General features: G+C 48.9%; 1 protein-coding gene across 1 annotated transcript in view; it reads right to left on the reverse strand.

Moving 5' to 3' along the window:
- The window catches only part of CALB2 (calbindin 2), a 73,566-nt gene that overhangs the window by 25,063 nt on the left and 29,060 nt on the right, over positions 1-19,443 (reverse strand). Inside the window, exons 2-3 of the mRNA XM_084644936.1 lie at positions 12,320-12,396; positions 7,261-7,350 (exon numbers count right to left, since the gene is read on the reverse strand). Of these exons, the coding sequence (XP_084501062.1) occupies positions 7,261-7,350; positions 12,320-12,396 (167 nt within the window). The remainder of the gene's footprint in view (positions 1-7,260; positions 7,351-12,319; positions 12,397-19,443) is intronic.

Raw genomic sequence — 19,443 nt, forward strand, 5'->3', positions numbered from 1 at the left:
GCTGGCAACCGACCAGCACTTGAACGGCAGCAAAAAAACAGCAAAAAAACCAAAACAAAATGAAGAAAAAGCGTCTGGCCCGGTCGGGGCGGGTGGCGGGGGGAACTAAGCAGGGTCAAAAAGTAAGAAAATCCAGGCCAGGGGGCTTTAGGAGAGAATGGAAAGCAGATAGCGTAGCAGCAAGCGAAGGAGGTCCCTTTTCCCTGGGTAAGGGAACAGGGAAGGTTTTTTTTTTTTTTTTTTTTTTTACGTTTTATGAGCTAGTCTTTAATTAGGTGACCATAGACTATTTTTTCCACAGGACCTCTTTTAACATATATATATTGTGACAGGGTCAGGCCAGATGGCTACAGGAGAGTGACAGAAGGCAGATATATTAGCCCCAGGTTAAGTAGGTCCCTTTTCCCTGGGTAAGGGAACAGGGAAGGTTCCAGTATAATCAGGAACTTTCTGTAAACAATTAAGGCAGACAGGCTGATTAGAACACCTGCAGCCAATCAAGAAGCTGCTAGAATCAATTAAGGCAGGCTAATCAGGGGACCTGGGTTTAAAAAGGCTCTCACTCCAGGTAGTGAGGAGTGTGAGTGAGGAGCTGGGAGGAAAAGGCACAAGAAGCTGAGAGAGAAGGCGTACTACTGGAAGACTGAGAAGTACAAGCATCACCAGGAGGAAGGTCCTGTGGTGAGAATAAAGAAGGTGCCGGGAGGAGGCCATGGGGAAGTAGCCCAGGGACTTGTAGCTGTCAGTCAGCTGTTCCAGGAGCCACTGTAGACAGCTGCAATCCACAGGGCCCTGGGCTGGAACCTGGAGTAGAGGGCGGGCCCGGGTTCCCTCCAACTCCCTACTTGATACCGGAGGAGTTGAAAATGATTGTGGATTCCACCAGAGGGGAAGGTCTCCGGCCTGTTCCCCAATCCACTAAGTGGATCAGCAGAGACTGCAGGGATTGTTCTTCCTTTTCCCCAGGCTAGCCAGTGATGAGGCTAACTGAGTGAACGGCAGATTTGAGCCACAAAAGTGGCCAAACTGAGGGCTGCTGTGAACCTCTGAGGCGAGAAAATCTGCCAATAAGCACAGGACCCACCAAGGCAGAGGAGGAACTTTGTCACAGGTTTCCTATGGGATTATCCCGTGCCTTGTAATCAAAATGTCATCTTCGGTGACTCTTGAATGGGTGGGGAAAATAGCTTCAGTGTGAAGTTCCTCTGCCAACTTCTGTGCACTCTTCAGAACGTTTTGAAATCTCCCATCTGACCGGTAAGACTGTAGGTATGACTTTGCTTTGTCCAGTTGTTCCATTGCTCAAGGTCAACACCTTGAAGTCTCTTGCTTACAACATTTATTTCAAACAGTATGTCATGCCACAACACTAAGCCACACAGAAATGTGAAGTTATGTATGTTTCTGGTGATTCCATTTCCCTCTGCCACTGTTCTCCCACGAACAGTTCCTGTCATAGCATTAGCCTCCATAATGGCAACTATGGCATCATCTATCTTCCCAATTTGGTGTTTGATAGGCTTTATCGCCTCCACTCGACTTTCCCATTGTGTGGCACTCAGTGGTTTCAGTGTCAGGGAGGATGTTCCCAGATCTTCTCTAGAAGCTGATGCTGCATCACTGACCACCAAGTTCAATGAATGAGAACTGCATGGGACAAAAAAAGCTCGAGGGTTTAACTCTCGGATCCGTGTCTGCCCTCCTCTGTTCTTTCCTCTCACGTTGGCACCATTATCGTAGCCCTGACCTCTCATGTCAGCTATCGCAATTCCCGTATCTTCCAGCTTTTTAAGAAGCACATTTGTCATACCAGCTTCTGTAGGATCATCAATGTCAATAAATTCTAGAAAATGCTCTGACAGTCACCATTGCAGGGACATTTTCACTAGGTTCTGTTGTTGTTACAAAACGCACCATTAAAGTCATTTGTTCTGTATGGCTGATGTCAGGTGTGCCGTCCAGAACAACAGAGTAATATCGTGCTGACTTCAGATCTGCCACAATCTTCTGTTTGACTTTTTTGTTGCCAGTAACTGTATGGTCTCATTTTGAATGGTTTTTCCAAGGTAGTGGTGTGTGTGCCACGACTTGGGTGGTGACTCTTCTTAGATGCTCCTGGAGTACAGCATCAAACTGAGCCACCAGCTCCACAATTTTCAGGAAGTTTCCATTGTTTGGCACATACAGCTGATCTGCAGTGCCATGCAGGGCTAGGTTTTGGGTCGCAAGCATTGTCACAATGGCAATGAGCCTTTTCAGAGCATTTTGCCAGTAAAGAGACTGACGCAATCTTCTCTTGATGCTGATCATCCATGGTGGCCTTTAACCTTAGTCTCATCTCCAGCTCTTTCCAGCTGTGGAATGCTCTCTGGTGATTTGCTGCCTTCTCATGGCATGCCAGATTTCTAGTCAGATTTTTCCAGTCCTTTGGTTCCTGTAGAACCCAATGTGGCTGGAAGATTAGACTGGAAGAGTTTGCAACAAAACCAGTATGTAGCATCCTGGGTTTTGAGTACATAAGCCATGGACTCTCCACTTTCTCACCATTGGGGATTTCACGCCAGTAACGTGTTGGATGGAAACTTCTATTTTCATTGTCTTTGGGGAACATGAAGTTTTCCACTTGCTGTGGCCTGCGCAGTACAAGGAAGTCCCTTAGGCTTCTGCTCAAGCGGGTCCACAGTCCTGGATCCTCTGGACTCAAGGAACTAAACTCAGCAGCAGTTGTTTCTTGTGCCTCCACCACACTCTTCTGATCTGCACTTTTCTTCAGGACTGTGCATGGTTACATCCACTTGAGATGGAGATATGGATGCTACAGCAGCTGCCAGGTCACCTGCACTCTGACTGGAAGATCAGGCATCTCCTCACCACTCACATCCTCACTGGGGCCGGAAGGCTCACCGTGAACATTTGTGTCTACATATCTCAGGAGAACTCCTTCCTGCTTAGATAGAAAAGCTTCCTTTGCTTTCTTTCTTTTTCTGAATGCTGCCCCAGAGGGGCGTTTTCTTCTTTCACTCATGGCTGCTGTTCTATGCTAGAGTGGCTCTCAACACTCAGTTGAAGGGGAGAAATAAGCAGGCTGGTAGCAGGGCCTGAGTGAGGGAAGAGATCAGCGTCTTAGGGCCTAACTGGCTCCTACTACTCCAGTTGACGGCCTGTTCTCCTCAAGTGGGTTCAGGGAAGCAGCAGGACACAGGAAGCTCCCTGAGAAGCTGGGGTTAATCAGTCCAGGCTCCTGGGGGGCTAGAGAGGTACATAAGAGGCTCCTCCTCCTCTCTCCCCCTGCAGCTCCTGCTGCTTTCTGTTATTCCCGCTCCCCTTTTCTCCTGCCTGCCTGTTCTGTCTCTTGTGCCCTCCTTCCTCCAGCCCAGCACTCCCCCATCTCTGTGTGTCTCGAGCAGAGCGAATACAGATGCACCAGCAGCAGACACCATTTTCTACACTCTGGGTCCTTGTGGCGCCATTTTCCCCCCCCCAGAGTCTGGCACCTGAGGTGGCCGCCTCAGTTCACCTCCTGGCAAGGCCAGCCCTGGTGTGGACCACACCATAACAGGGAGCGTCTCTCTACCACCATCTTCTCTCCCATTCATCACTGTGTGCACCTAACTCTCCTGCTGAACAGCTGCCCTGTGGCAACCACAGTAACGGCGTGTGTAGCCACGTACGTGGGGCAGTCATGGGATTCGAATCTAGGACCTACTGAGCAGAAAGCAGAATGGAAGTGGGGGGGCTGGCCCCCCACTGAAACTTAGTGGGGTTTTGGTCGGCTCCCACCCACTATCGAAAGAAAGGGGAAGGGCCAAAGAGAAATCAGGATCGAGAGACTGTCAGTCCCCGGGGCCAATGGGGAGAGGCCAACACTCCGAATCCACCCAGTTGAAAAGGCAGGTGAGGGAGTCAGGAGCCTGGGGCTCTGTCCTCCCTGTGAGGTGGAGCTGCCTGGGTCACAGTAGGGCTGAGCTAAGGAGAGCAGCAGCCTGAGCTGAGCTGGAGGCAGAGCAGCAGCAGCATGGAGTCAGAGCTGGACCTGGTGCAGTGCAGACCAGGCGTGCCGACAGGAGCCAGGGCTGAGCTGGGATAGCAGGCATCTGCTATGCCACGAGCAACACCGGAGAAGAGAGTGGTGAGCGGCTGGGGAGAGCAAGGGGGCTATGGGAGAGGGCCCAGCGAGGGGACACATTGCTAGGCTCAGAGCCGGCTGTGTGTGGTGCCCCCAGGCCCGGGGGGGGGGGTTTCTTGTTCCTTTAACCTTTTCCATTTTTCTTAGTTGCTGTTTAGTAAATTGTATTTAGTTTAGTATGAGTAATGATCAGTGGGCTAGGGCTGTGGCTGGTGCAGAGAGAATACCCCTACCCCTTGGCCTAAGTGACCATGACAAGACTAGGGTTAAACCTCCCAGGAATCCTGGGCCCAGCTTTATTGGGGGTAACAAGCTCTCTGCCACATGGGAGCGTGAAAGAACTGTCCTTAAGGTCCGGCAGGTTTCTGGGTAAAGGAAGTGGGAGTGAGGACTCAGGTCTTTTCGCTATCTGATTCCACTGGGGTAGTGCAGAAGCCAGGAAAGGCCCTCACAATAGTGGGACCATTCCCCCCACTTGCAATGAGCTTCCACCACTTGAGCTAGAGAAGTCCGCATTCGCAGACTCGTACACCTTTTATGGGACGCAGTGTGGTCTAGCAGACAGAGCACTGAACTGGGAATCAGGAGACCTTGGTTATATTCCCAGCTCTGTCACTGGCCTGGTGGGTGACGTTGCGCAAGTCACTTTGCTGCGTTGTGCCTCTGTTTCCCCATCTGTCAAATGGGGATTATGATGATCAGTGTAAGAGCCTGCTATTATGTAGATCAGCCACTACAGGGCAACAGATTGAGATTCCTTACTACCCAGAGTGCAGATCACACTTACACTCAGCACTAATATTGCCTGCCCAGGTATTTCTATCTTATTTTAATGCAGCGCAGCAGCTGGAAACACGGAGAAGCCAAATCCGTGGGACCAGCCAACTCCCCACTTGTCACCATGAAGAGCTCTGCAGACCGTAGTCTGGGACTACTGCTTCATTAAAAAATATGCCACACAGTTCTCTCTCATATTTCAACAATCATGCAAAATAGATACAACTCTGATACCTCATCCCAGGTATGAGTTTATACCACTGGCCCTGAAAGATCAGCTTCATCTTTGACCTGACAGTTGATGTAAGAGTTTATAGCCCTTCTCAAACCTTATTCTAGCTACGCCATTTTTATTGTTCCTATCAATGTCTAATCCTTTTCTACATCCCACTAAGCTCTTGGATTTAATAATTTCCTGCAGCAGTGAGAACCAGGCCTCCTGGGTTCAGTTCTTGTCCCTCTGATAGAGCAGAAATAGAAATGGTCCAGGAAAAGGCAGCAGAAATTATTAGAAGCCTGTAGAGCCTATATGAAGATAAATTAAAAAGATTAAGATGCTTTTCTTTAGAGAGGAGATGAATGAGGGGGAATATAAAATAATTACTGGGAGAGAGGAGGGTTCCCATTTATCCAATCTCATAACTTGGGAGCAAAGGGGCAGACAATGAAATGTAAATCAACAACTTCTACAGGGAAATTCTGTTTTATGCAATGCATAGTTAGCCAGTGGAACTCCCTGCCACAATATGTTAGTGGGATAGAAGGAGGACTTAAACATGTATATGAATAGTGAGAACATCAGCAGCTGTTACACTAGCTGGGATAACAATCCATAATGAGCATCCACTCGTGCATCAGGACAAAAGGCAGCCACATTAGTTGCCAGGGGTTCAGAAGATGTTTCTCCCATGGCTATTGGATTCATAGAATCATAGAATATTAGGGTTGGAAGGGACCTCAGGAGGTCATCTAGTCCAACCCCCTGCTCAAAGCAGGACCGATCCCCAACTAAATCATCCCAGCCAGGGCTTTGTCAAGACTGATCTTAAAAACCTCTAATGAAAGCGATTCCATCACCTCCCTAGGTAACCCATTCCAGTGCTTCACCACCCTCCTAGTGAAAAAGTTTTACCTAATATCCAACCTAAACCTCACCCACTGCTACTTGAGACCATTACTCCTTGTTCTGCCATCTAGTACCACTGAGAACAGTCTAGATCCATCCTCTTTAGAACCCCCTTTCAGGTAGTTGAAAGCAGCTATCAAATCCCCCCTCATTCTTCTCTTCTGCAGACTAAACAATCCCAGTTCCCTCAGCCTCTCCTCATAAATCATGTGTTCCAGCCCCCTAATAATTTCTGTTGCCCTTCGCTGGACTCTTCCCAGTTTTTCCACATCCTTCTTGTAGCATGGGGCCCAAAACTGGACACAGTACTCCAGATGAGGCCTCACCAATGTCAAATAGAGGGGAACGATCACGTCCCTCGATCTGCTGGCAATGCCCGTACTTATACATCCCAAAATGCCATTGTCCTTCTTGGCAACAATGACATACTGTTGACTCATATCCAGCTTCTTGTCCACCACAACCCCTAGGTCCTTTTCTGCAGAACTGCCGCCTAGCCACTCGGTCCCTAGTCTGTAGCGGTGCATGGGATTCTTCTATCCTAAGTGGAGAACTCTGCACTTGTCCCTTTTGCATAGGTGCCAACTTCTCCTGGTGCCGGTGGGTGCTCATGTTCTCCTGCCCTCACCCCAACTCCACCTCTGCCCTTCCCCCCATTCCAACCCCTTCCCCAAAGTCCCTACCCCAACTCCGCCCCCTCCCTGCCCCTATTGGACTCCTTCCCCAAATCCCCACCTCTTCCGTGCCTCCTCCCCTGAGCACGCCACGTTCCCGCTACTCCCCGCTCCCTCCCACAGCCTGTTACGCCGTGAAACAGCTGTTTCGTGGCGGCAAGTGCTGGGAGGAGAAGCAGGGAAGGTGTGCTCATGGGAGGAGGCAGAGGTGAGCTGGGGTGGGGCGGGGAGCTGCATTTTCAAAGGTGCCTAAGGGAATCAGGTGCTCAGATCTCATGGAAATCCAATGGGATCTGGACACCTGACTCCCTGAGGCTACTTTGACAAGGCAGCCTAATGCAACATGTGGCAAGATTCACACTCCCCACCTCTGGAGTGCAAGAGGATCCATGTGTCCATGCTAGGATCTAATCCCCCAGCATCGGTGGGACATCCTGGTCCCAATGAAGCCAATGACAAGTCTCTCACTGACTTCAGGGGGCCAGGATTTCCCCCTGAGCATAGTAGTATTGATGAGAGCAGCTTGCGGGTGCGATGCTGGCCTGAGCACCACTCACCTCTGCCATTTCAATTCTGCCATCTGCGTTCTTGTCATACTTCTGCATGAACTCCTTCATCTTCTCTGCAAAGTTGCCATTCTTAGAGTCCTGTGAACAAAGCGAGAAGGTTGTCCCTCTTGCACTCCAGCAGGGCCTCTGTGCCTCCCGCACTGTGTCTGGTCAGTGCATTGGCTTCGAGCCATGAAATAATGAGAGAGAACAGCAAATGGGAAGGACACTGCTTGGACGTCGAACAAGCCAGTACATCAGCAAGGAGTCCCTTTCTCTCTTAGCCCAAGGCAGGAGAGCCAACGGAATATCCTACCTCAACGCATTTGGGTTAAATGATTATTACAATTGTGCCTATGCGCCCCATTGCGCTAGGCACTGTACACACACACACACACAGACAGACCCTGCCTGGAAGAGTTTACAATGTAACTAGACAAGAAGAATTAGTCTCATTCCCGGCTAAGAAGCTGAGGCACAGTGAGACTGAGGGAGACTCAGGGCAGCAAGGGCAGAGCTAGGATCTGAATCAGATTTGCTGCACTGAGGTCAGTGCCTTAACCCCAAGAGTGCTCCCATCTAATCCAAGAGAGCAGACTGGCAGCTTGCAGGGAACACTAATCTCAATGAGTTTGAGGTGAGTAACAACCCAGCCTCACATCAAACCAGGAAAGGGAGCTGCCCATGTATCCCTGGCCAGCTAATGCCAGTGTCAGGGTTCCCTCCCCACTCTGAACTCTAGGCAGTTCAGATATGGGGACCTGGATGAAAGACCCCCTAAGCTTATTTCTACCAGTTTAGGTTAAAACTTTCCCAAGGCACAAATTCTTTGCCCTTGGACAGTCTGCTGCCACCACCAAGTGATTTAACAAAGAATCAGGGAAAGGACTACTTGGAGTTCCTATCCCCCCAAACCCCTTCACCCCCTTCCCTGGGGAGGCTTGAGAATAATACCCCAACCAATTGGTTACAAAGTGATCACAGACCCAAACCCCTGGGTCTTAGGACAATAGAGAAATCAGTCAGGTTCTTAAAAGAAGGATTTTATTTAAAAATAAAAATCACCTCTGTAAAATCAGGATGGAAAATAACTTTACAGGGTAACAAAAGATTCAAAAACACAGCAGAACTTCATCTTGGCTTAGTTTCAAAGTTACGAAAAACAGGAATAAACCTCCCTCCAGCAAAGGAAAAATTCACAAGCAAAAAACAAAAGATAATCTAACACACCTTGCCTGGCTTTTACTTACAATTTTTGTAATATGAGGGACTTTTAGGATGGTTTATAGGAGAAGGAGTTTTCTGACCTGATGTTTCTCTGCTTCCCAAGAGAACACACAAAAAACAAAAGCCTTCCCCCCAAGATTTGAAAGTATCTTCTTTCCCCATTGGTCCTTTTGGTCAGGTGCCAACCAGGTTATTTGAACTACTTCACTCCTCACAGGTAAGGAGGAATTCTAGGCTACCCTTAGCTGTATGGTTATGACAGCCAGCTTTACAGATTACTCTGTAAAGGCTGCAAACCCTTACTAGTGAGCGTAACACTCACTACCCAGAGCAGTCCTTTTAATGGCATTGGGGATCCTCTGGGCGGGGAGAGGTTGCAGGGTCAGGTTTTATTAATATAACTTTTGCTAAGGCGACTCTGTCTAAAGCTCCTGTTGACTCCAACGTTAACTCAACATTGCCAACTCTTGTGATTTATTGTGAGGCTCACACTGTTTGGTGTTTTCTCGTCAAGCCCCAGCTCCTGGAGTCATGTGATAATAGGAGAATTGCAGCTTGCATTTAAAAAAAAGTAGGATTTGAGCCCTTGGGTGTGTGGAGAAAAGCTGGAAAATGTGACGCCCCTAAAGGCTCCAACGACAAATATAAAGACCCCAGATCTATTATTTTTGTGATTGGGCGGGGGGGCGCTGGCCTGTGATTTTTGCGGGGTTGGCAATGTTGTTAATGACCCAAAAATGGCAAAGTAGATTTTGCAGAAACTTTCCTAAACAAACATCACCTTGGGGCTGAGACCAAGCCTGGAGGACTAGATACTGGAGACACTTATGACATGGGCAAGCAGAATATTGTGTGTACCAGGGGAGAAAGACAATCAAACTACCCACATCCAGCTCTACTCAGATTGCAAGTCATAGGAGCTGGAAAACAATAACCCAGCCTTTCCCCAAGCAGCAGATTGAAGTTTAATGGTCACCCTCTTTTCAGAACCCTCTGCCTTAGTTGGCTTGTCATTTACTCTCTGAAAACAAGAGAAAAGATCACGAGTTATGAGGCTTTGTTGCTAGATTTCAGAGTAACAGCCGTGTTAGTCTGTATTCGCAAAAATAAAAGGAGTACTTGTGGCACCTTAGAGACTAAAGTGAGCTGTAGCTCACGAAAGCTTATGCTCAAATAAATTGGTTAGTCTCTAAGGTGCCACAAGTCCTCCTTTTCTTTTTGTTGCTAGAGTGTCTCAGCCATTAGAAGAGACCAAATTAGATGCTAAAAAACTGCTCGGTAGAGGAAGTGCAGTCCAGTGGTTAGAGGAGCGGGAACTAGGTGCTAGTGCTCCTGAATACTGTTCCTGATTCAGCCACTGACTTGCTCTGTGGCCTTAACCAAGTCTCTTCACCTTCCTTGTGCCTCATTTTCCCTATTGTTAAAAATGGGGCTAATCCTATTTCTCTCTTAGGATCGCTGTACAGCTTAATTAACCTCCATACACACAGTGGCTGGAGATCCTCAAATGCCAGGTACTATTAAAATTGTATTGACTTTTGTTTGGGGCCAGTTCTTCCATATGCGAATAATCGGATGGGTGGGTCCCTCTTTAAAGCAGCTTGGGTTTGCCATGCCTTTTTACCTTCTGGCCTTTGCACAGCCAAAGCAGTAGGAAAGGCCACCTGGGCTAAACCCAAGGAGGCCTTGGTTAGGCAAGGGGTTTTGATTGGCCAGCAGGGGGCAGTGTAATGATTGGGGCTGAGCAGTGTTTGGTCAGCAGGGGATGATGGGCAATGGATCCGCTAAGGAACAGGCACACAATAGGTGTCTGCACTCACGCCATGTCAAATGGCTTGGCCTGAGTGAGCAAACCTTGGCTGATGGGGACCCCAAACTGTGTGTGGAGGGGACAGCAGCACAAAGTGGAGCTAGTTTGCTGCCCTCTCAGCGCTTACATCCAACCCCCTGTAAAGGGAGCACAGCCCCAGAAGGAAAGAACAGTCAAAGCAGCAGTCTGGTTATGCCACAGCCCCTCCGAGGCAGTGAGGCCCTGCTCTCCAAGGCTGTTTGGAAGAAGTGGAGATCGTGTTTGCAGTGATTCCATAATTTATGCTGTCAGTTCCATCTGCAGCCTTGCATATGCTCCAATGAATATTGCACAGACATCTGCCAGCAGGCTGCCAGGCTCAGTGCCACCTGTGCCAGCCTGATGATCACATGGCAGCGGGCAAGCCTAGTTCAGTCTCACACTGGTGTGAGAAAGGGGGCTGTGTTGTAGGGAAAGCTCGTCTCTGGCTTGCCTTGGCCAGAGAGACGGCACCATGACCCAGAATACGAGGGTGATATTGGGGAGGAGGGGAGCAGAAAATGAGAGGAATAAATGAGGCTCTTTAGGGATTACCCCTTCCACACACCCCTTCCCAAAACCCATCTGTGGATGTTAGGGCTAGAATAAAAGTTTCATAAGGAAGGAGATAAGAGCTGGCTTGGTGGCAGGGCTCTGTGCTGTCACGCGGGACAAGTGGCTTCAGGGTCCAGTTTGGACTAGCAGAGACTGGACTCACACTGCAGAGCTGGTAGCTAGGGTCTGAAAATAGCAAATACCCTGAGTTGCTCAGCAGCGGCTCTCTCAGCTGGCTGAGGCGTGAATGGATTTCAGCCTGGTCCTTAGCCAGCGAGGACTGGCGCCTGAACCCACCCCAGATGCTTAAAAATCACAAGTCCGCCCCCCCCCAAAATCAGGAGACTGGCTTAGAAATCACGAGTTTTTGGAAAAAATAACCCATTGGGGGTGATTTTTATTTGCCTGCTGATATTGGAAGCTTAAGGTTGTCCTCGTGTCACGTTCTCAAGCTGCTCTTTGCAAAGCCTGAGGGCTAGAAACGCGTTCGTATCGACCATTTTAAAACTGTTCTTTACTAACCACAAGCAGCCATGACCTGAATTTCCAATGTCAACTGCAATACGGCCCTGCGAGCTGCTGGGGCCTTAACATCAGTGGTGACGCAGAAGCGTGAGCGACCGCCCTGCTCCTTGCAGCACTGCGCTGCTAGCTCTATGCTGGGCCAGCGGGGTCAAACGTGACGCAAAGGGGAGTACACCACCGACAGAACCTGTCACACACACAACCCCTTCTTGTAGCTGGGGCACCGGGGTTGCAACACGTTCTCATGTAATCACTTGACTCCAGTAGCTGGGGCTTTAGGTAAAACATCAAATACTGCGAGGCACGATAAAGTCACGGGAGTTGGCAACACAGATCGTGCAGCCTACAAACGCATATTTGCAGCAGATGTTTCCAGTGTTTACAGAGAGGCCATAGTTTTTTTAAACCCAACTGTGTAATAATGTGAACATATGGGGGAAATACCCTAACTTCTCATTACATGGAAATACTTGCCCAAGTATAAATTGGTAAGGCACATATTGATTCCTAGCCAAATCCTGCTGACTTTGAAGAGTCAGGACCAATCATCATCAAGAGGTTTAGCTTGGCACCCACACTGGGATTTTAGGTACCCTAGAAGTAGGCCTGAGATACGGAGTTCAGAACCAGACTTTTCCAACATCCAGAGCTGTTTGGAGCCAGGACTGGGACCCCACGCCAATCTCAGGTCAGACCCAAGCCCCTGAGTCCTTTTGAAATTTGCTTGTCACTACTGGGCATGGCCCCTAAAACTTGCAGGTGATGGGCAGAGATTCCAGCTCCCTGAGAATGGCTCTTCGTTGCAGCTCTCATAGGGAATGAGGCAACACTGAGCTGTGCAGGAGACTCAGATCAGGAGAAGAACAGGAAAGGAGGGAACAAAGAAGAGGAGGAAGAACAGCAGGAAGAGGAAAGGAAATGTATTTTTCTTACCACTCCAGCACCCTTCCTAGCACTTTCCAGCTCCTGGAAGAAGTTTTCCAGCTCCTTGCCTTCAATGTAGCCATTTCCTGCAAGGAAAACAAACATATGGTTAATAGTGGTTGAGCCAGTGATGGGCATAAGGCAGTGCCGGATTAAGGCCTGTGTGGAGAGGCCCAGCTCCTGGAGTCATGTGATTACATCAGAATTTAAACATTCAGAAAAAAAAAACCAAAATGAATTTCTAGCCTTTGTGGTTGGAAAAAAAAGCTTGAAAACATGGCCCAAGTGTAACCAACGCAGTGATGTCTGCCTGAGTCTGCAGAGAGTCTACGACAATTGCTTGGAGTGGGGAAACTGCCCCTTGTTTCTCAAAAGGGGGCTATCTCCAAGACCTTTTGCTCCAGGGCAACCCACCAAACCTGATTTGGCAGAGGGCTGGATGTAACAGGAGGAATAGAATGCAGCTGGCCTAGCCCACATATCTAACTAGTTTCACCGGGCTGCTGAAGTATGTCCGGAATGCCCCCACAGCCTACCCCGCTGCTCTTGGTGGAGACAACGGGGCTCCATACCGCTTCTCTTGCCTCTCTGGGAGTGGAGGCCCCCCTGCCACCTCTACTCCCAGCCGGGGCTGGGCCAGGGCACAGGGTTCTGGGGATACAGCCATGGAGGGCCTGGTACCATAGTGTGCCTGTGGGCCCAGATTGCCTTATTATCCATCCCCAGTCCATTGAACCGGAGGAGCTCTGTGTGTCTATGGAGTTCCCTTGCCACACTTCCCTGACCCCTGAGCAGAGGCAGGAAGGAGGCTCTTCAGCTACTCTCCCTTAAGCTCAGCTTGGGCGTCAGTAACTCAGCAGGGGCAGGGAGCAGGCTCAGGAGAGAGCAGCACAGATTCAGGCAGTGTCTGTTCTCTGGATTTCCCTTTGGCATTATTCACTCCTGCGAGGGCAGACTGGCGTTACTGGTGCTCAAGCCTTCCAAAATAGGCCCAGAAGTTGGGCCAAAGGGCCGGGGCTTGCTTACAGCATCAGGAGAGAACTGGATATGGGCCCCCGGCACAACATTTTAGATCCAGGTCTGAAGTGTGAGGCTGTTGTAGCCAGGCTCTTGCCTCATGATTGGAAGACAGGCAGAACTCGGATGGGCTGGGTTGAAAGCAGACCGATAGACACAGCCTCTGCTAACTGAAAGCATCGCATCTGGTGCACCTCCAGGCAACACTTTGCTCCAACACGTGCCTCAGTTTAACCCTCACCCTGTCTCATCCCATCCCCTCCTGCCCATCACACCCCAGTGACAGCTCAACCCCTGCCACACCCCACACCCCTGCCCAGCACACAGCATATGGGGTGTCACACTTTTGCATCTAACTGCAGGGTTAGAAGGGACAGCAAGGTTCCTCTAGTCCCGGGTTTCAGTTCACCACCATGATATGAATATGTCGTGTTTGTACAAAGGATGCCTTGTGAGGTCTCATTTTGTAAGTCTTGATTTGTTGAACAAGAATATCCTGTTGGATTATGTATGCTACCACTGTGTGCAAAGCTCTGAGGTATTGCTAGATGTGATACTGAAATGTGGTGTGAGGTTGGGAACACCGTTACAACAAAGGAGTAGCCATCAATAGCCAGCTGGTTGTTAATGGCTCATCAACGCACAATCCACTCTTCCAGAGCCTTCTCAGAGAAGGCACGTACACAATGGAGCCTGCTTGAGCAATGGAGACTGCCTGACCCGCATGTCACAGCGAGGACCTTTTTGGCAGCTGGAAGAAGGTATAAAAAGAGAGCCTCTTCCCCGCCCCCACCCAACTCAACACCCGGAAGAAGGTCTGGAGGACAAAGACTTTGAACTGGGGGAGTTTGGTCCCAGGCTGGGGGTTCCCAGCTTGTGTATTACAAAACTGTACCCTGCTTGTACCGTCCGTCAGGGTGAGAAAAGCTGTTTCGTTCAACTCTTGCTTAGACTAAATGTTTAGGATTTAGAATGCGTGTTACCTTTTTATTTTCTTCTTTATTTTCTTAACTATCTCTGATCTTTATGCCTACCACTTACAATCACGTCAAATCTCTCTCTGTCGTTAATAAATTTACTTTTAATGTTGGGAAATCTGCTCATGTTACAAAGGCTGACACCAGCCCACTTTCCTTTGACGAAGTGGGGAACTAGGTAATGAACTTACACTGGCCAGGCTCCTGACCAGTGCAAACTAGTACAGTTCTGGGGTGCAAGACTGGGGAGCTGGCGGGGGGGAATTGACTGGAGCCTCCCCATTGTGGGGTCATGAGTGGCTGCGAGACCATTCATGCAGCTCAGTTGGGTGTGTCCCTGCCAGTGGACGGCTGTGTGAGTGCAGGGCCTGTTAGTATCACCGTGTGAGAGACAGCCCAGGGTGGTGGCTTTGGAGGACTCAGTGAGTTCACAGTCCAGGATGCGCCTCGGAGACCTGCCAGACCACGTCGACAACCTGGCAAGATCTCATACAGAGATTTACTAGGTGCCATGCTGCATAGCAAGACCTAGCCTGTCAGCCTCCCAGGTTAGCCTGTTTGGGCCAGCTACAGCAGCAAGGTGACTCAAAGCCTTTCCAGAAGTTCAGATCTATAGCCCTAAGCAGGCCTGTGGGCTGTTGTAACGTGCAGCAGTGGGCTAGTCTACTGTTCTATGGTACTTATATGGCCCCCAATACCGTAGTGTCTGAGCACCTCACTGTCTATTACCATATTTATCCACATAACACCCTGGGACATAGGGAAGTGCTATTATCTCATTTTACAAATGGAGCTAAGTGACTTGCACAAGGTCACATGGGAAGTCTGTGGCACAGCAGTAGGTCTCCTCTGTACTATGCTACTGCTCTAACGGCTGAACCATCCACCCCCTCGTATCGAGCAGACAGGTGGCTGGCTGGCTAGGGCTGATGTGTGACGTGATAAGTGTCAATGTATGACGGAACCCAGTAGATTTGGAACCTCCTCACCATGTTTGAAAGAATCCCCTCTCTCTCCTGGTCTCCAAGAGCACAAAACAAAAGTCAGGTCTGGAACAAAGGTTCAGGGCTCTCTTACATTGGGTCGATCTGGGGCCTATGTAGCTTTGTTCCAACCCAGGCTCTGTAGTTAATAGTGTAGCAGCATTTCCATTATAAACCCTCATTTCAGGGGTATACAGCTCAGCCCCAAGTGCTCGGTCTGGGCTGTGACTTGCCGCACAAGTTGTCAGTCAACCAACCTACTTCTCTCTTCTTACCAATCTGAGGCTATGTCTACACTAAGTTACGCTACTCCAACTACGTGAATAACACAGCTGGAGTGGACATAGCTTAGGTTGACTTACTGCGGTATCTACTACTTGCCCCTCTCGTTTGGGGTGGAGTACTTGGGTTGACCGGACGGCGATCTACGGTCGATTCGGTGGGGCTTCACTAGACCCACTAAATCAACTTCCAGTATGTCAACCGCTGGAGCATGGATCCGGCTATAGTGTAGACATAGTCTAAGAGCATTAACTACAGCCCTTTTTGAAATTGCAGGAGAGAGGGGAAAAAAGAAAGATGGATCCAATTGAGATCCTTCTTAGAAGTCAGGCTCCAAAAATGGCTTTGTTTTTTTTTGTTAAAAAGAGGAAATGTGGGAAGTGAGTCTCCCTCAACTTGATCAGATCATTGCTTCTATGTTGAGATTGGACGTCGGTCAATGCACAACTAGTAAACGAAAATCAGCCACTGAATATGCAGCAACTTGTCTTCAAAGCTCTTTCCTATGCGGTCTGACGGTGCATCATGGCACCTTGCACGGACATTGCTCTTTCCTAGAGCCTTGAAAGACTGAAGAATCAGAGGAATTATTTTGATCACCACTAAAATGCAGCCACTTCAGGTGTGGCATGTGGCAGTCTGTAGCCATTTTACAGTCCATTAAATACAAACCCAGGATATTAAAACAGCAACAAGCCCCTCTACATGGAAACTAGCCAGGAAGAAGGAAACATAACCAAAATCTCCACAACCTGGACTCCCAAGAAGAGGCCATACTGCAACAGCGCCCAAATATCATTCAGAAAGATGGAGTCTGCAGCATGCCCCAAGGGTCAGGCTGGGACTATTTCAGACAGGGAATTTCTACGGGGGGGGGAGGGAGGAGGGAATTCCTAAGTCAATAGGTGCTCATGGAAAACGCACTGTCAGAAGCGCACACCCTCTTTTCAACCAACTTGGTCGTTCACAACGGGGGCAGCAGCGCGGCAAAGTTCTAGAGCCTCTCTCACTTCTTAATAATCCCTAGCTCTTATCTAGTACGTTCCAGCTGTAGCTCCCAAAGCACTCTACAAAGGATGTTAGAATCATTATCCTCACAGTGGATGGGGAAACTGAGGCACAGAGAAGGGAAATGACTTGCCTAAGGTCACCCAGCAAGCCAGTGGCAGAGCTGGATAGAACTGAGGTCTCCCGAGTCCCAGTCCAGTGCTCCATCCATTAGATCACCCTGCCTTTGAGATCCCAGACTTCGTAGGTCAACAACACCACCTTGCACTCCACTCAGAAACCAACAAGCAGCCATTGCTGATCATGGATGGTTCGTTCTTGCTCACATGCTAAGGGTCTAACTGATCACCATATATAGGGTCAGGAAAGAGTTTTCCCCTGGGTCAGATTGGCAGTAACCATGGGGGTTTTAACCTTCCTCTGTAGTGTGTGGGTGCAGGTCACTTGCCAGGATTATCTGGGCATATCTCAGTTAATCAGTTCTCTGCCCTCGTAGGGGCCTTCTGTTCCCTGCCTGTGGCACATCATAGTTTGGTTTCCTGGGGGCCGTAATACCTTGGTCTCATTTCTCTCGTTGTGTCAGTGTGCAGGTGGCCTGTGCTATACAGGGAGTCAGACTGGATGATCTGGTGCTCCCTTCTGGTCTGGAACTCTATGACTCTATAATGGCAAGTACTCCACGTAGCAAACTGACTGCTGCATTCTGCGTCAGCTTCCACATGGAGTTAAGGTGGCTATGTAGAGCGTCGACCCTAGAGGTCATAAAGACATGGATCAGTTTAGGGAGGCAGGATATAATTCCCCAACCTGGAATTTGTCCAGGACACTGAGACCAGCATCCCTGCCCTGATGATAGGTACTTGTCCCTTCCCATCTCATCTGAATGCTGAATATTGACTCGGGTGTTACCAGCCCACAGGCTGGAACGGCCCCAGAGATCTGCCTGGCTAAATAGCCCTAAGCACCGTTTGGAATTCTTTGCCAACTGATGGAGAGAACATCTATGGATGTAAAAAGCTGCCTTAATTCATATTTATCCAACTTCCAGAAATGGCTCAGGAATCTCTCTCATGAAAGACTCACAACAAAATTAAATACAACCTCCCACCTGTGATGTCGAACAGCGTGTATCCTGATGCTCTACATTACAATCATTCTTTGTTGGGAATGGAAGGGTTGGGCGGGAGATAAGGTAGGATGCCAGGGTTGAAGCCTAGAGTTACAGAAAGCTTTACTATGGTTTCAAACTTGAAACTCGACTCAGGTTTGCCAAAAGATTCTTAAAACTGGGCCAAGATTCCAATAACCCTGGGCTGGTATTAAGTTTTTGGACTGCAACCATGTCCGATCCTCTGGATTCACTCATTTTTAATTCCAACCCAGGCAAAACCTCGGTCTTTATTCCTCTCCAAGAGAGACAATGTCTGGAAGTTGAAGCTAGACAAATTCAGACTGTAACAAAGGTGTATGATTTAGCAGTGAAGTAACTAACCATTGGAGCAATGTCCTGAGAGCCATGGTGTCCTGCGTGACCTTGTGGAAGGCCTTTAGCCTCTCTGTGCAATGGGGATAATAATGCTTCCCTGCCTGACACAGGTGTTGTGAAGATAAATACATTAAAGATTGTGACATGCCTTGAGCTGTTCAATGCAAAGTGCTATACAGGAAATAGGTATTTATTATTTATTAGGATTACGGTGGCTTCTCCATCAGTGGCAATTTTTAAAATCAAGACCAGATGTTTTTCTAAAAGATCTGCTCCAGTTCAAGCAAGTGTTAGTTCAGGGAAGGGCTAAGTGTTCTGCAGGGAGGTCACAGTGGTCCCTTCTGTCCTTAGAATCTATGAGTTGTGCTAGGTGCTGTAAGCACATATAGTGAGAGACAGTCTCTGGCCCACAGCCTAAACAGATACGCGTCACGGGCAACTGAGGCCTGGAGAGGAGAAGGGTTTTGCCCAAGGTCACACAGCAGGTCAGGGATCATGCCAAGAAACCAGGCAGGGTTGCCAACTCCACATAGCAGGAAGTCACTGTACAAACCTTGAAAAATGGCTAGATGTTGCTGTTTAAGCACTCAAAAGGAGTCAAAAATGTCACTAAACAAAATGTCCAGAGAATTCAACATCTATCTATCTATCTATCTATCTCTATCTATCTGTATATGCACCCAGGCAAGTTTAGTCACAAAATCATTGACAAGCAGCTCAGTAATGTTAATAAAATCCATTCCATGCTCTTCTTACTACATTCTGTTGCACACCAAGCCAATGTCATTATGTCTCAGTTGAGCACGTCCTTGGAAGGAATCACATTCTTGGGCTGAGATCACTATAATCTGCAGGCGAGGAAAAGAAGTTTGTGGAGGCTAATTAAATAGTTTGCTAAAGCCAGGCACACTTTGGTGAGAGCAGCAGATTAGCCAGGGCTTGTTTTTAGCCACGTGTCTTCTTTCTTGCTGCTCTGTAGTAGGTAGCACAGCCTGTGAGGCAGGGAAAGCTGGCTAATGAAGTGGGCAGGGCTGGGGAGGCAGGTTCGCCAGTGAGGAGAGCCGCATGGATGGAAGGTGGGGTGGAATGAGACAGGGCCATGTGCCCCAATGGGGCAGGGGGCACTGTGCCTCCACGGTTGAAGCCCTTACTACAGGACTGAATGTGGAGTTAGCTTGATTTTGGCTCCCCTTTACTCCTTCCCCTGGCTGGCCTGGGGTTAGCTGCCCAGCTGGGGGGACTGGGAAGGGGTCCAGCTAGCAGATTTTTGTTTTAAAATCTACTTTCTTGGTTCCCTGCAGCACCGAGCACAGGTCAGGTGAATACCCTGGCTCTCCCTTTCACTAACCTGTCGGCTCAAATCCAGGCTGGCAAGAAAGT

This window comes from Lepidochelys olivacea (assembly GCF_965140295.1).
Source record: "Lepidochelys olivacea isolate rLepOli2 genome assembly, chromosome: 12".
Classification (NCBI taxonomy): Eukaryota; Metazoa; Chordata; order Testudines; family Cheloniidae; genus Lepidochelys; species Lepidochelys olivacea.